The sequence below is a fragment of the Cinclus cinclus genome, chromosome 15 (assembly GCF_963662255.1).
Source record: "Cinclus cinclus chromosome 15, bCinCin1.1, whole genome shotgun sequence".
Taxonomy (NCBI): Eukaryota; Metazoa; Chordata; class Aves; order Passeriformes; family Cinclidae; genus Cinclus; species Cinclus cinclus.
Window position 1 is genome coordinate 7,448,576 of NC_085060.1, and position 15,477 is coordinate 7,464,052.

A 15,477-nucleotide genomic window follows, 5' to 3' on the forward strand; every position below is an offset into this window, starting at 1 on the left:
TTTTCCTTTTTCTATACCTCACTCCCGCAGGTTTTTTTCCCAGGAGTTTGGATAATGCTGCTAATTTACATAACACCACTTTTGCCTGAATTTCTTACTGTTGTTATACCAGCTCACATCGCAGCTACTACAATATTTGTCATGTTTTATTTTTGGTTAACAAGTGAAGATAAATTTGTATGGTTTTTACTCCCTGTAGCCAAATATTTTTCAGGTTACAGACAAAGAATCTGTACTCCTTTTTTTTTTGTTTGTTTGTTTCAAAGGATGTAGTTGTATATGTTTCTATTCATAAAAACAAACAAACATGCATAGAACAGCATATGACAGCAAACTTTGTGGTTTTGCTAGGTCATGTTTCAATTTGGCAAACCCAAAATGTATAATCACAACACACAATGTTACAAGCCCATAGGGTCAGCAATAAATTGTATTTTTGTAAATTGTCACTTTTTAACTGTAAGTTTATATTTATGTATTGAAAAACCAGTTTATTCCTCAGTGGGTGTATAGTTAAGTGTCCCTACTGTTTTTGTCTTTCCAAAGGAAAAAAATTAAAAAGTACATTTTTGAAGTGTTAATAGCTGAGTACTAACTTCGGGCATTGTTAGAACTCAAACGTAGTTGGGTTTGACCATTACTATAAACTTTGCAAGGCAGTGGTTAGTTAGGACCAGGTCCATCTAGCAGTAAAGCTCTACCTTGCAGACAGAGCAAGGTTTAAAGAGGCATTAGTTCAGTTCCTAATGTCTGTTGAAACCAAGCAAAGAATGGTTTTGCCTTTTTTTTTTTTTATTTGTTTGGTTGGTTGGTTGTTTTTTTTTTGTGGTATGATATTTTGGGGTTTTTTTTTCTCTTCCTTCTGCAAGCCACTTTCTGGGCCCCCTCACAGCACTGCAGCAGCTGGTGTTGCTGATGTTACTGGTGGAGCAGCTTTTGGCACAAACAGCTGCGAGCAGTCCTGTGTTTCAAGAAAAGGGCACAGCAGGGCTCCTCCAGCCCTGGTACACCAGGGGCTGTTTCCCAGCAGTTCTTCCTGGGGAAGGGGATGGGGTTTTGCTGTGCCACTTTGCCTGGGGGGAATGGCAGTGTGAGAATAGGCTGCTGGAGCTGGGGTCAGCCAGGAGCTTTCAGGGACTGATCCAAGGCCCTAGGGTGCTTTGGTGTTTTGGCCAGGGCAGAGGCAGATATGTGAACAAAAGCTCTGCCAACCCCTGGCTATTCATGGGTCCCCCCCCTTGGGCAAAAGGAGCTGCACGGGTTAATTTTGACTGGGACATTGAATGCACAGCTCCCAGGGGTACCAGACATGATGATCAGTGGTTGCACAGCTGGCCACATGCAGCATTTTGGGGAATGTAGTCGGCCACAGAATGGAGGCAATGAGATGCCTGACAGCCTAGTGTCCATGCCTTGAGGTTCATGCCTTGTCAATCCCACACAGCACATGCAGTCCCTGTGTGCTGGGCAGCCAAGCAGTGGCTCTTGGACACAGAGTGAGCTAGCCCCCTCCTTTCAAACCATGACAAGAAATAGTGGCTATTGCAGAGCCATGGGCCAGGGACACCTCACTGCTGGTAGTGGGATTTGGAACACCTGCTTTGTGGGGCAGTCTGGAGCTGAAATAACACCTGGGCTTTCCTACTCTGCAGGTTTGTTCTGCAGTAAGGGCCAGCACAGAGTCTTCAGGGTAGGAAACTTTTGTTTTTAAAGCACTATTAGTTTTAGGGTCTCCCTCTCCCCATTCTAAGGCAGCGGGGTTGCTCATAAGGATGCAGTAGGAGGGGGTTTTATTTTTGGGAGTTGTGGGATTTTTTTTCCACCATAGCCTTGGCACGTAACATCAAACACATGTATCTGTGTTAGGGCTCCAGCATTGCAGTTTGTGGTTTACGGTGGCTGTGCTTTCCCTGGCTTCCCTATTACACCTTCATCACCCCAACACATTCCCATGGCTGGTCGGCAGTGTCCCATCACCACACAGCCTAGCCATGGCAGGTGGCAATCAAATGGATCTCGGAGGTGGTGGTGATTGAGGTCAGGGGCTTGAGGGGTGTATTTTTTTAACAGGGCTTGGTAGGGAGGTAGCTGAGCCAGAGCAGTTTTCTGGCATTACTGTGACTTTGACAGTGAGTACAAAAAATAGGGTTGGGAAGGGGTTCTGGGAGAGGTGGGGGGCGGGGGGTGCACCAGACAGGGCCGTGCCCTGGGCTGCAGGGACAGAGGGCTGGGGGCACAGCCCCTGCTCACAGCTCCCTGCGGGAAGCACAGGAGGTTGGTGAGGATGTTTACATGTTAGATCAGCCTTGCTAAAACCAGAGACTAAAAAACGCACTTTATCAATGTGCCCCCCCCTTATTCTCAGAGCCCCCCCAGCTGCTGGCCGCGGTGCTGGTGGGTGGGGGCTGCACAGTTCCAGGCACTGCCTCACAAGTAGGGCCTTGTTTTCTCAACGTGCTCCAAAGGACAAAATCCCACCAACCCTTTCTGGGGCTTGCTTGGTCTTTGGTCAGTTCTGCCTCCAGCCAAGGGCAAGACTGAGTCAGGGCCAGGGGGGTTTTGCCTTATATTGTCGCTCTCAAAAAAATAGATGATAAAAATCGGTTTATTCAGGTTGATTTGTACTTGTTTACCTCGGTGTTAGCTATGACCTGTGTTTTTATGACTCACTTGGAATTGAGGGTTGCTGGTGGGTTTGGTTCACGCCCCCTCCAGGCACCTAGAAGAAAATGTATGTGTGACTTTGTGACGAGCAGAGAGCAGGGACGTAACTGATGGCAGCAGGGCTGGCCTCCAGTGTCGGTGTTGACCTATCAGTCATAAATGTTCTGAGATTTTCTACTACACAAGTACCTATATACTATAACTATATATAAATATACATATTCTAATATACATTTATATGTATGCAGATGTATATCTATATATAAATATAAATATATATAGGGCATACAATTCCAGACCTCTGAAAACACAGGCAGCTTTAAATAATAAAGTCTTGCACTTTCAGCATATTTGTACATATAAGCTAAAGCCTGGAGGGTATAATCAGGCTGATTTGACAAACACAATGAGAAGTTACTGTACATATTGTATATAGTCCACGCAAGGAAAAAAAATAAGAAAAAGTATGGAATTTAGTATAAATCTTGGTTTATTTTATATGATGTTGAATATAAATACATTTATAAATGTTATTCTTAAAAGTATTTTGTAATGGGAAAAAGTAAGTGTCTTATGAAGATGAACAGTAAAGATTTTATTCTTGTTTTGCATCTATTGAATAGGAGCTCCACTGAATAGGAGCCCATGCATTTTGACAAGCTTTAAACAGATTGTACATAGTATTTAAAAAAAAAAGAAGAAATAAAATAATACTTGTAGGACCTCTTACACACTATGTACTCTTGTTATTCCTGGGTGTTGTGAGTCTGTTAGGCATCAGGATCTGATCCCTTCTCTCCAGGAGAGACAAGAGCAGCAGCCATTGTGTTCATGTGTATGGAGAGCTGAAGGGATGGGGCTCAGGACAAGGACTGGGATTTCTGTGACCAGTGCCAGAGGCAATGGGAGCAACACATAAATTAGAAAGAAATCAGGGGCTGCACACTGTGTTTGGATTTGGATGCAAAAAGCAAGTGCCAATACTCATCAGACCAGTACTGAAGCCAGCTCAGGCTTCAAAATCCGGGTCTCCATTTTTCTTCTGCTTTTGGGAGGCTGGTGTCCCAGCAGGGCTTTTGGCTTGCTGTTTGTTTTGCAAAGCACTGACTAAATGTGGCTTTAACATGACCAACAACACTCTTGAAGGAACTTAGCAGCAGGCCATCATAGGAAACAATAGCGCCTCAAACACAGGGGTTTTTTTCTTAAGGGAAACAATATTTTATTTAACACCCCATTTGTCTTACAGTAACTCTGCATACAACACATTCTATAAAAGCCAGTCTGTCAACACAAAATGTGCTGGCATCTTGGTAAAGTGACAAAGCTATAGCAAAAAAGACAAAGCCTATTTTTTCTGGAAACAAATTAGAATATTTCCTTCTGTTTTAGTCCAGATATAACAGCAATCACAATCAAGAACCTTGTATGATACAACTGGATGAGCAACTTCTGATAATATCAACATACAGCCATTTCTTAGTCACAATGGTAGCAAACTCTTCTAAAATGACATTATTATTCAGCCATTAGAGTGATGAACAACTGGCTTGTTTTAGGAATGGATGGAAACAGATTTATTTGCATCACATGGCAGCAGCCACTTCCATGTCCTGGAAAATGCTATCAGTTTAATTACCATCAGTTGTCCCGCACGGTGGAAAGAGCTGGTAGTTTTATTATTTGAGCAGTTCCCTCCTCTCACATGCCCAAGCCCTGAGCTGGGCACACAGAGGCCAAGCAGCCAGTTCCTCGTGGGGGTCAGGGCTGTCACTGGTCACCAGAGCACAGGGAGCAGTGTCAGCCTCCAGAGCAGCACATTCCATACGGCAAGACCAGGAACATCACAGCTCTGCTACCTGTGTCCCCAAGCTACTGAGTATGCAACAAAGGCCCAGCCACAAGGAAGGGCTGTGCAGTGGCCCCCAGAGCCACTGTCAGTGTTGGGGGGTAATCATGACACAGCTGCCAAGGCACACTGCAGCAGGCACAGCAATTGTCAAACTGGACAAACAGCATCAGAAGTTGCAACAATCTGCAGCCTACCTACAACTATTTTGTACTGAATGATGCACCTTCATTTATTTCCTATGACTAAACATGAAAATAAAGGCAGAAAACTTCATGGAAACATAAGGAAGAAAGCAAGACAGGTGAGTGAAGTGACAGAACAGCATTCACTTAACTAAGCTGCTTCCTGTTCCTGTGCACACCAAGCACACTCAGATGATGTGATGGGAGTCTGTATCACCAACTTCACCTGGCTAAGAAGCAGCACAGTCACAGGGATCTCTCCCTGACTGTGCAGGGCTTTGAAGTCAAGGCATCATTCTTCAGGAGTGAAGGAAGGGAACAAGCTGCTGTTGCTCTAGCTTCAGCAGTCCCAGCTAAACCTGCATCTATTTGTTAGCCAGCCTGTCTGGAATAGGGATGGAAGGAGCTGGAATAGGAAAAGGAAGGGAAAAAGCTAGACATTAACTCCAGAGTTCCTCTGTCACAAGCAGCACTCACAGTGCACTGAGGCAGTAGCTCAGCAAACATACCTCTGGGTTGCACTTTTGGAAATCACTGGCACTTGCTACATCTCCATCTCCCCAGACAATCAGTCCATGATGCAGAGATTCCAAAAGGAAGAACCTTGCTAGCTGGGCCATTGCCTGAGTGCTGCCAGCCTATTGGAAGTGACCTCACTACCCTCCATCCTGCTGAGACTGCTCACTGTGACTAGTCTTCCTGGATCAGCCTGCAGGTGTATTACAGGAACAACTTAAAAACACCACCCTTTTAAGGAAGAAATATAAACAAATTGAACAAAAAATCCATGCAGTTAATAAAAGTTAATGTTCCCCTATACAGCCTAACTTCTCACCTTAAATCTATAGTGATATATATATGCTCTTTATATATAGATATAACATCTGACCAAGAGCTACTACCCAGCTGGCAAAGGCTTTACAGTCTCTTGGGTGGGCACTAATAGAAAAGAGTATTGTACAAATTGAGCACCTTTCTACAACCAGGTAACAACAGAAGGTTGTTGTACTTTTCAAGTTCCATCACCTTCTTCTGCACTTAGATCTTCACATCTTGGCTCTCAATCAAAAAAGTCATTGAATTTTAAGACTTTTAATATCTCTGTTACCTTGATTAGTAAATAGTTCACAGTTTTGACTAATTGTTGACATAAACAATACCTCTCTCATAAACCTATAAAAGCTTTTGGTATGGGCAGCTGTATCTATTCTCTGTTAATTTCATCATGGCTATTTGCAGAATTACTCACTGATAAAACCTTATCTGGGTACATACTGGACTAGAAAAACATTATCATCTGCTCTGTATTTCTAAATAACGTTGTGAAATCATTTTTTAGAAGTCATATAGCACGGCCATGTCCATATCCACATAAAAGGATAGATTAGTTTTATCTTTTATACATAAAAATACAAATCAGCACTATATTGTATCAACTGCAATTACTCTGTAAAGGCTTCAGAGAAAAGCTTCCTCATTCTCCACATATACGATATAGCTTTTGGACTTCTCCAGTAAAACTTTATTTTACATTAATACCTGAGAGTATTGAGAAGTGTGCAAGACAATTCATAAATTTAACACCAACTCCAATTATGGCATTTCACAAAGTGCCTGTAACACAGTCAGAAATTAATTTTATTCTTCATTCACACTAGTGAAAAGCCTCAGAAAGATACCATCCCCATCCTGCTTCCTTAAGAAAACATGCACAGTATAAAAATAATGCTGCTCTGCAGAGAAAGATTGTCATACAGGGTTTAGAAACAGACATTTTAAACAGCTTAGCACAGACTCCCCCCTTACTTTAATATTGTTGCTAAAATACAAGCTCTTAACCCTTCTCTAAATGCCTTCTAGCACCAGCTACCAAAGATTCAAGGTCAACCTTTCTTAGCTTTTACACTGGCAGAGCTTTCCTCCACAGAATCTCTACCATATCGTATTTTCTTTATATTAAAAATTTCAAGTCAGATTCAAGGGGATTTTCTTGTTGCCTTGAATCCTGACAGACAGAAAACATTACAGCATCAATAATCCAGAGTGCTATAGAAAAGCAATAGTAATTACTGGGTTGAAATATGGACTCAGGGTAGGCAAAGAAGCAACTGCAATCTATCCCTAAGCAGCTCAACAGTCAACACTCTGCTACAGATGGCCTGTGCTTGGACTTTCCAAACACCAGCAAAACTCTGTGTTTCATCAACATACTCCTAAGAAGCCAACAATAGCTCCTCTTGCCAGATAAAGTACAACTACCATTTGGTCAGACAGATTTAGCCACTGCTTTCCCTTGACTTCAAACAACCAGTATTAGTTTCTGCATCCTTGTGAGCCTGGATGACCAAATAAGATTCCATCCTTTTCACCTCATATTTGTACAAGGACTGGTATGGGACAAATGGGACAGAGGGGCTGGAATCTACTAGAGCCCAGACCCATGGGTAACATCAAAGCAGAGGAATTATGACCAGGAATTAAAACTTCCTTTTCTAATCTCATGGTCTTATGCTATCACAGCCTCTGTTCTTAGTCCTCATCCTGCTTTGACCCCATTCAAACACAACGAATTTGGAAATAACTAATGACTAATAATGTGGAAGACAACCTCCAAGCTGTTGACACTTCTTTAAAGTGAAAATGGGAAAAAGTCATTCCTTCTATCACAGTAATAGAAAAGAACCTGGAGAACACCTACTCTAACAAGTCATTCAGACAGGTTTGCAACAGGTGTACCTCCAGTATCTCCAAGCAATGATGCATGTTTTAGTAACATGGTAAAGACAGTTTATTATTCAGTTCTTTTTTTTTTGGGACTGAAACTTACGAACAATGCAAGAAAGTGACTGTGCTTCAATCTGTTTTTATTTACATTACATACCAATTAATTGATACTTGAAGCTAATTCTTCAAGTTTCATTCCCTATGTGAACACCAGACTTGATTTCCATAGTTATAACTTTCATTTGTAAGCACTTTATGTGATTAATGCAGAGTCAAATGTAAAGAAAATTACACCCTGGTTCTTGCTTTAAGTTGTAAATTTTTAGCACTCTCTATTTTAGCTTTTATGTCATAAGGTTTTTCAAAAAATCTCACAAAGGCTGGCTCATTTAATAAGGATGCCAGAATCTGTTCAAAGGCAAAAGACCATTCATGGTTCCCTTCCAAACTCTGTGCTCTACTGCCTTCAGTTGCTCTACTGCCTTCAGTCTGTTCAGAGCTGCTTTCCTCCTGCCTCTCTCTGGGCACTTCAGCAGCCATTTCTGTAACAGCCACTGGACTTCTGACAAGTGACATGGGACTCTGTAGTCTTCTGCCAACTTCCTCCATTTTCAGCAGGAGGCTGGTCACCACTGCGATAGCCCGATACAACAGTTCCTCCTCAGGATCCCCATGGAACAGATTGTAGAGAGTTTTTGAAAACTGGATGAACTGAGACTATGGAGAGATATAGAGGAGACTGTTCAGAGAAGAGCAACACAATTGTCCTGTATCTCTACCTGCTGTATTCTCAGTCCAGTGTGGGCTGCTGCTTGGCACCTCTACTGACAGCATGGACTAGCCCTGAGAAACCTATGTGTCCTCCAAAGTCCCTCTCTTGATACATTGATACAGCAGCTTTAAAAAGCCACAATCTAATGTCTGATGTGAAGATTTGAAATTAAAGGGATCCTACAAATCCTTTAGAAATATTGTAACAGGACTTAAAGGGTAAACTTTCATGACAGAATAGACTTAAATAAGACTCAGACAGTTTACCTGATTCATTCTTGGCAAATCCTTGACGTTTTCTTCTTTTTTAAGAAGTTCATCTTGCCATTGCTTCAGATATGCCTGAATATCAACCTTTCCCTTCCCTTTTTGAAGGGGAAGAAGTGGAGAAAAAAAAAGAAAAAAAAAAGCAAACAAACAAGAACTAAGAGCTTCCCATGAGGGATGATAAGCAGAAGAACTGTCATCTTCAATGTCATTCCTTCTCAACAGAGTCGTGGGGCCAAGGAGTACAGAGGACCAGAGTTTACTTTTGCCCCCACAACTACACTTATATAAGAGGACAGAATGTTAGCAGCATGCTAAGGTCGATCTTACTTAATATACTCTGTCACCACACACTTTCCCAGCTCTACTCGCCAAAAGACATAGTTACCAAATGTGCCACCAGGATTCTTTTACCTTTTTCTGGGCTGCTCTTCAAAGAATCACTTTCAAGATTATTCCCAACAGATGAAACTACAATTTAGGAAAAAAAAAAAGAAAAAAGTTGCTTACTTCAGAATAGGATAAATGTTGCATTTCCCTTATAAAAAAATCCTTCCTTAAGGGGCAAGATCCACAGTGTTCTCAGCACAGATTAGGTCAATAAGAAAGCACATGATGAAATCTGCATACTTTCTATAAAAATAGAAGCCACGATGGGGCAGAAGATCACAAATGAAACTGCTATCAGTTAAATAATCTTTATAGTGTTCACGGTTTACGACTTTAAGAGCAGCAGGAACAGTACCTATATTTTGTCTACTTTGGGCAGATTTTAAAAGACCAAAAAGGGATCTGTCTTCCCTATAAAAATACCACAGCTTTCAAGAGTATTTGAAACAGATTACTTTATCAACTCCATAAATTTACTAAACCTTTTTCAGCTCACTTGGTCTAAAAACAAAGAATTTTTAAACACTAACTTATGTGCCTCAAAGTAAATATGGATTTGGTATTTTAATTCTTGAGGCAGAAAATACCATTCCTTTATGCCCAGGATGCAAAAATGAAACAGCCATCATCACTTCAACACCAAAACAGGCCACCTACAATGCTGAAAAATACCAACCAAATACACTCCCCTATTTCCATGTAAAGACCCACAGACCTTTGAATTCAACCATCAGATGAGCTACCCTCAAATTCTGCAAAACTTTATTAAATTTTAACTATCTACAGAAGATCTTCACAAGCGATTCTGTTAGCAGGGATATCCTGGATTTACTAGTTTTTAGAAGAAAGCTCCCCATTTTTAACTGGATAATGAATAGATTCCTTCTAGTACTCTGCAGGCAAAACCTGACACTCAGGAGCTTACCACTGAGCTGGCTGAAGTGGATCAGTTCTTCTCTTGAAAGATCATTCCCTTTGGAAGGGCTTAGAGATTCTACTTCAGTAAAAGCTGCAATAAATGATTGAATAAACTGAGTTCATGGTGCCCAGGCATTACCAAAGCAGTTATAATGATGACAAAAACCAGGAGACAGCTCTCCCCAAATGCCACTGTTTCTCACTTACCTGGAGGGATGTGCAATTTAAAAAGAAGCTTGAGTTTGTCAGTGAAGCTTCCATTATACATGGTATCTGTTAGGGGAAAGGACAGTCTATTCAACTGGACCAAACTTCAAAACACCCTCTTAACCTAAACAATCCAATCCAGGGAGGTTGGAACTGGACAAGTGCCCTACCTTACAGGGAGTATAATTAGATATAAAGCTTAAGGAAAAGCTCTGTCACCTGTGGCTGAGCCTGGGGTTAGCCTAGACTAATGAAAAAACACTAATAATGTCTATGACTTATTAAAATAAAACCACAGTACCAAAGAAACACGGCACTAATGTCTCAGCATTTCCCTTAAATTTTTGTTTCCTGAACAATACCACTTTGAAAACAAGACGAAAGGAACACAGCAGTGAGCCAAGAAAACCTGCAGTTCCCCAGAAGTATAAGCCATTTGGTCATCCTGCACAATCTGTGTATAAGATGACACAGTATGAAGATTTATCATAAATCAAACAGGCTGGGCAATGAGATCAGACTATTCTATTTCCACATATTTTGATGGCCAAGCCATATTTAGTCTCCCAGAGGGAATTATTCTGTCTGTAATAAAAATGCCACTATTTGACCCTGTGTTAAGAGACTAACTCTCCTTAGCTCTTTGTACTAAAGGTGTGTTGAAGGTGATACACGCCAGGAGTACTCCCAGGAGCCTTGTGAATGTGCTCATGTCTGTTTTGTTGCCATACCAAGAACACAGGCAAATTGTTTGAAGTTTATAAGGCAGCTGGAGTTCTCATCCATTAGTCGGAACGTCCACAGGGCCAGAGAGTCTCTGTTTGCACAGCAAGACCAGGGGCTCAGGAGATGACAGAGAACCCTGAACTGTTGGCAATCAATCCTGTACTGGTCAAGGTAGGGCAGACTGGCATCGTGGTGGTGCAGGACAGGACTATTTACACTCCAGTAACATGAAAGAAAATGCTCCTTCTGCAAAGCAAAGATAAAACATTAGGGTTTAGGAAACAAGTTTCTCTGGGGGAAAGATATGAGGAGTTAACTATGTAATCAGTAGTACAGCTGGCATGTAAAACATGTATGAGTCCTACTTTTATCTCTATTTACTAAAACCATTTCAAAGTCTACCGTTAAGATGGCTGTTTAGTAAGTGAGGAAAATGGCACATTACCTTGAATAATTCATAAAGCTCTTCAAGATCACTAGGACTGAATTTTACTTCTTGAGACACAACACGTAGCTGAAACAAAATTAAGAAAAACTTAATTAACATGTCTTCCCTCTTTGAAGTAAACCCATAGAATAAAATTATGGGAGACTTAAAATTACATTAAGAGATACTGTTTGCCTATTCCAGCTTTTGGCATGTTACAATTAGAAGTAAGAATAGTACTTCTTTTATAAAGCAATCAGAAGAGTAGAGAATAAATAATTTCTCAAAAAACAAAGAGAAAAGCTTAACCCTAGTTCTGTTACTAACATACATGGAGCCTACACTATGAAACCCAGGAGATAAAACTCAATTATTTATAATGATAGAACATATAGCTTCCTTTAAATGGGCAGATGCATGTTCCACTCTAAATAGTGAAGCTGAATACTCATTTTTTTAATTAAAAAAAAATGTTCACAACTTTTAGAAAACAAAGTTTGCTGTAAGACCAGCTTCTAACTTCACGATATATATGTTTTGTAAAATGAAATACAACATTACCATCTTAGCATAACCACCAGCATTTAGTTTCTGTTGCTACAAGCCACCATTACTACAGAAAGAAGCACTGAGTGGTAGACAGACTAGTATTATCATCAGGTATTGGAAATGAGCCACTTTAGAACACAGGCAAACAAAGGAAGCTCCTCACAACCTCCACTTTCACTGAGCAGTCTGAACTGAAAGGATGAGATAGGCAGATGGAGTACTGACACATTACCAGACATTCACCCACAACACAGACAAAAAGCAACCCCTGTTGAATGCACTGCAATAACCTCTTCAGTGCTGCTTCCTGGAGCAAAAATGCAGCTGCTTTGTTTTACTGTATGTTGCTCTATGCCTCTAAGAGAAAAGCATGATAGAAATATAGGTCAATTCACACAAAGTGTGAGAGATAATGCCAGCCTTTAGAAGGGATTGGCAATGGTGTAACTTGTAACAAAACCATAAGGTCATGCTGTGATTCACAGACTGAAAACATCACAGGCCAAGCCTCAGTTAACAGCAATCCTGCAGACATGAGGGGATTCAGTATAAAATCATATATTTGGCCCTGGAAACTGCAGATCTTCTCAGAACCTTCCAAAAGCAAACAAATTTTATCAGGGAGAAGGCTGAAACTCTTCCAAATCACTCACCACATTCTGCTTGGTCGTAGTTTCCAGGGTCTGGATCACATAAAGCCTGTTCCTGCAGCGCAAGCTCTCAACATCCTCATAGCAAATATCACCATATCTCTAAGAAGAAAAGCACTATTCCATGCAATCAACAGTTGGGAGACACATCTAAACAAGTATTTTTGTCTTTCTTGCATCTAAGCACAATACAGGCATGAACACAAAGGATGATCACAGAAATTGAGGAAAAAATAATTTATTAGAGCACTAACATTCTCCTTAACCAGTGTAACTTTCAAATGGGTGTTTAAGAGTGTTTCAGAAAGCGTTGGAAAAAGAAGAAATTGGAGTAGTTCCCTGTGTGGGAAGACAAAGGAAGGGATTTTACTGTGCGTTGGCTCTATACCCAACTCTGCTATCACACAGTAACTACTACTGCAGGGCAGCAAAGTCTATAATGTGCATGTTGTCAGGGATTGAAGTTCACTCTAGTGAAATTAAGACATCAGCTAATTAGTTTCTGAATCATTCCTGGCTACCTCTGTAATTTCTGAAGAACATGAAAGGTGTCTGAGCATTGGAGTGAATAAATGCATTTATTTTTAAGGAAAAGTGGGATAGGAGGAAAAAACTAGAAACAAATCACCAGAGAAATAATGGAGAAAATTATTAAATAATTAAAATCTAAACAGAAACCAGGAGATCAAAACAGGACAACATTTTTTATCAAGACCACGTCAAATCTATCAAATTTCCTTTTATGAGGAAATTCAGTAGATTCAATTTCTCTTCTGTAAAGTTTTTAAGCACTTTTCAGCAGCACAGGCAAGCAGGAAGACATGGTCTAACCATGACCACCATGCAACATAGGTAAAACTGTTTCTAATAATAAACTTCAAGAACAAATGAGTGATAAACAACCAAATTAGGCAGGACTTCCAGAAGCTTTTCCGCATTGTGTTTGTCCCTTTATCAGCAATGCCCTTTTAACAAGATATGAAAAACTGCAACACAAACAAAAAGAGTCTGAGCACATTAACTTTGATGAAAGGTTAATGGAACTGGTTGTATTAAATCTAGAAAAAGAATAGATCTGGCAACTCCCTTTTGGAGAGCAATCTGTTAAGACTCATTCTTCTCACTTAGATGAGACTCATGATGAGGCTAGACTCCAACTGAGCAGCCTGATCTAGCTGTCCCTGCTCACTGCAGGGAGGATTGGATTAGATGGTCTTTAAAGGCCCCTGCCAACCCAAACTATTCTATAATTCATTCTATGACCAGACTTGAAAGCATATATGATGAACAACCACCTAATAGCAACAAGGAACTACAGAGAAAACCACAGCCAACTCTACTCAATAGTGCTTTATGAAACATCCTAGAGAAATTATATTCCATATTTTCATAGATGGGCAGAGAAACCCTGTGATGGACTAAAGATTTTGCAGATTTTCCTTTGTGGAACTGTTTTAACAACACTGGACTTTTTAAAGGATGATCTGGGTGGATGCTGGGCCAGAAGCTGAACTGGATAACCTGTTGAGTTTTCTTCCAGAACTCTACTTCTATGTTCCTGTGGAGACTGTTACCCGCATCCTTCTGGTTTGAAAAGAAGTGGAAGCAGAGAGAAATTGCATCTCTCAATTGTAACTCATTCACTGGCCTGGCTTCTGAGCACTGATACTGAGCAATGGCCTTAGTAAGAATATAAATACAACATATAATGAAAATCTAAATTAATTTAATGTGATAAAATGTTATACCTAGAGAATGGAAGACTGTAAACATGACTTCTTCATGCCTGATTAGACTGCCAAAGAATCTGCATTTGTGCATGAGTTAAAGGAATGAAACTGAACTACGTTTTAAAATTCAACTCCATACCTTTTCATTTAAACTCATTTCTCTTGTGAACACCTGTATAAACAACAGTATCACAGAGAATATCTGTGTTCACTTTGTCATAATTTGCAATTTATTTGCAGAATGACAACCCTCCATTACAGCAATCTTCCCATTTCAATTTTTTTTTTTACTTTATTTCCACAGTGGTATGAAAATAAAGCCCTTCACCAAGCAGGAAATTGACTCCTATTATGTATGAGCTGTTCTCAAACATGAGACACTTGCCAGTACTAAAGAAATTCAATTTCATCTGAAGACAAGCTTGGAAATGGATCTTCCAAGATCTTCCAAGATCCATTTCCAAAGATCTGCCCAAAGCAACGTTCAAAAGCCATATCAAATACTGATTTGGTGCTGTCTCCTGTGGAAGAAAGTGAGTTTTTCTTTTTCAGTCATAATTCCATCTCTGTGAAAGCTTCAACTTACACTTCTGAATGCAATATACATTATTTACCATATCTGGTCTCTATTATGCAAGTATTAATCCTCACTTTGAGCTCTCACTTTTTTTTTCCAAGAAACTTACAGCATTTTCCAAACATGATTCTTCAGTATAACATTCTTATAAAAGAATACTATAGCAGAATAGACATTTGTATTATTAGCCCAGTGCCACAGAGACAATTCCAAATGAAACTGAGCTTCTTATTCTTTACATTGTTCACCACATTAAAAGCTGCACCCTCTTCTTAAAAAAAAATAAAAAAAAAACAAACAAAGAAGACAATTTCTAAATTGTACAAATTACAGTTAGTTAATCTTTTCTGAGTCAAGGTCAGGACATTTTTTCAGAAGAGATATACTGTGAATTTTTTACTAAAAATACGACTGTGAATCAGAAAACAAAAGAAGTATCACACAGATAAAACAAACCAGATAACAGAAAAAGCAAAAATGTGAACATATATTTTCTTTCAGCTTGCCTTTCACTTCTGGTGGGCTGAGCGGAAATCTATCTACAAATAGATTAATACTCTGATTCACATCATGGCAAGGAAAAAAAAGTCTGATGGAAATCTGGGACAAAAATGAGAAACCAGATTTCCTCCCCAATGCAGAGCTCCAAAGCTTAACATTGTAGAAAGTAAATCTGCAAATTGAAAGAAAGTACTAAAAGACCATAGCTGGTCTTCCTCACCCAACACACCTCTAGATGCCATTTAACCCATACCATACACAACTCAAGTACACAGTTTCCCATATGTATTGTTACATCAAAAGTTACTAGTATCTGCAATGTGCAGTAATCAAATTAGTATT

General features: G+C 40.0%; 1 protein-coding gene across 2 annotated transcripts in view; it reads right to left on the reverse strand.

The window, feature by feature from the left end:
* Window positions 1-2,614: 2,614 nt before the first annotated feature.
* The window catches only part of TBC1D8B (TBC1 domain family member 8B), a 29,649-nt gene continuing 16,786 nt past the window's right edge, over window positions 2,615-15,477 (reverse strand). Inside the window, exons 14-22 of one of the 2 annotated variants that reach the window (XM_062502981.1) lie at window positions 12,331-12,429; window positions 11,147-11,215; window positions 10,707-10,947; window positions 9,976-10,041; window positions 9,776-9,859; window positions 8,875-8,931; window positions 8,461-8,558; window positions 7,997-8,139; window positions 2,615-7,924 (exon numbers count right to left, since the gene is read on the reverse strand). In XM_062502981.1, coding sequence (XP_062358965.1) covers window positions 7,711-7,924; window positions 7,997-8,139; window positions 8,461-8,558; window positions 8,875-8,931; window positions 9,776-9,859; window positions 9,976-10,041; window positions 10,707-10,947; window positions 11,147-11,215; window positions 12,331-12,429 — 1,071 coding nt within the window. In that variant the 3' untranslated portion in view covers window positions 2,615-7,710. Of the gene's footprint in view, window positions 8,140-8,460; window positions 8,559-8,874; window positions 8,932-9,775; window positions 9,860-9,975; window positions 10,042-10,706; window positions 10,948-11,146; window positions 11,216-12,330; window positions 12,430-15,477 lie in introns of both variants that reach the window. The other variant, XM_062502980.1, reaches the window with a different exon arrangement.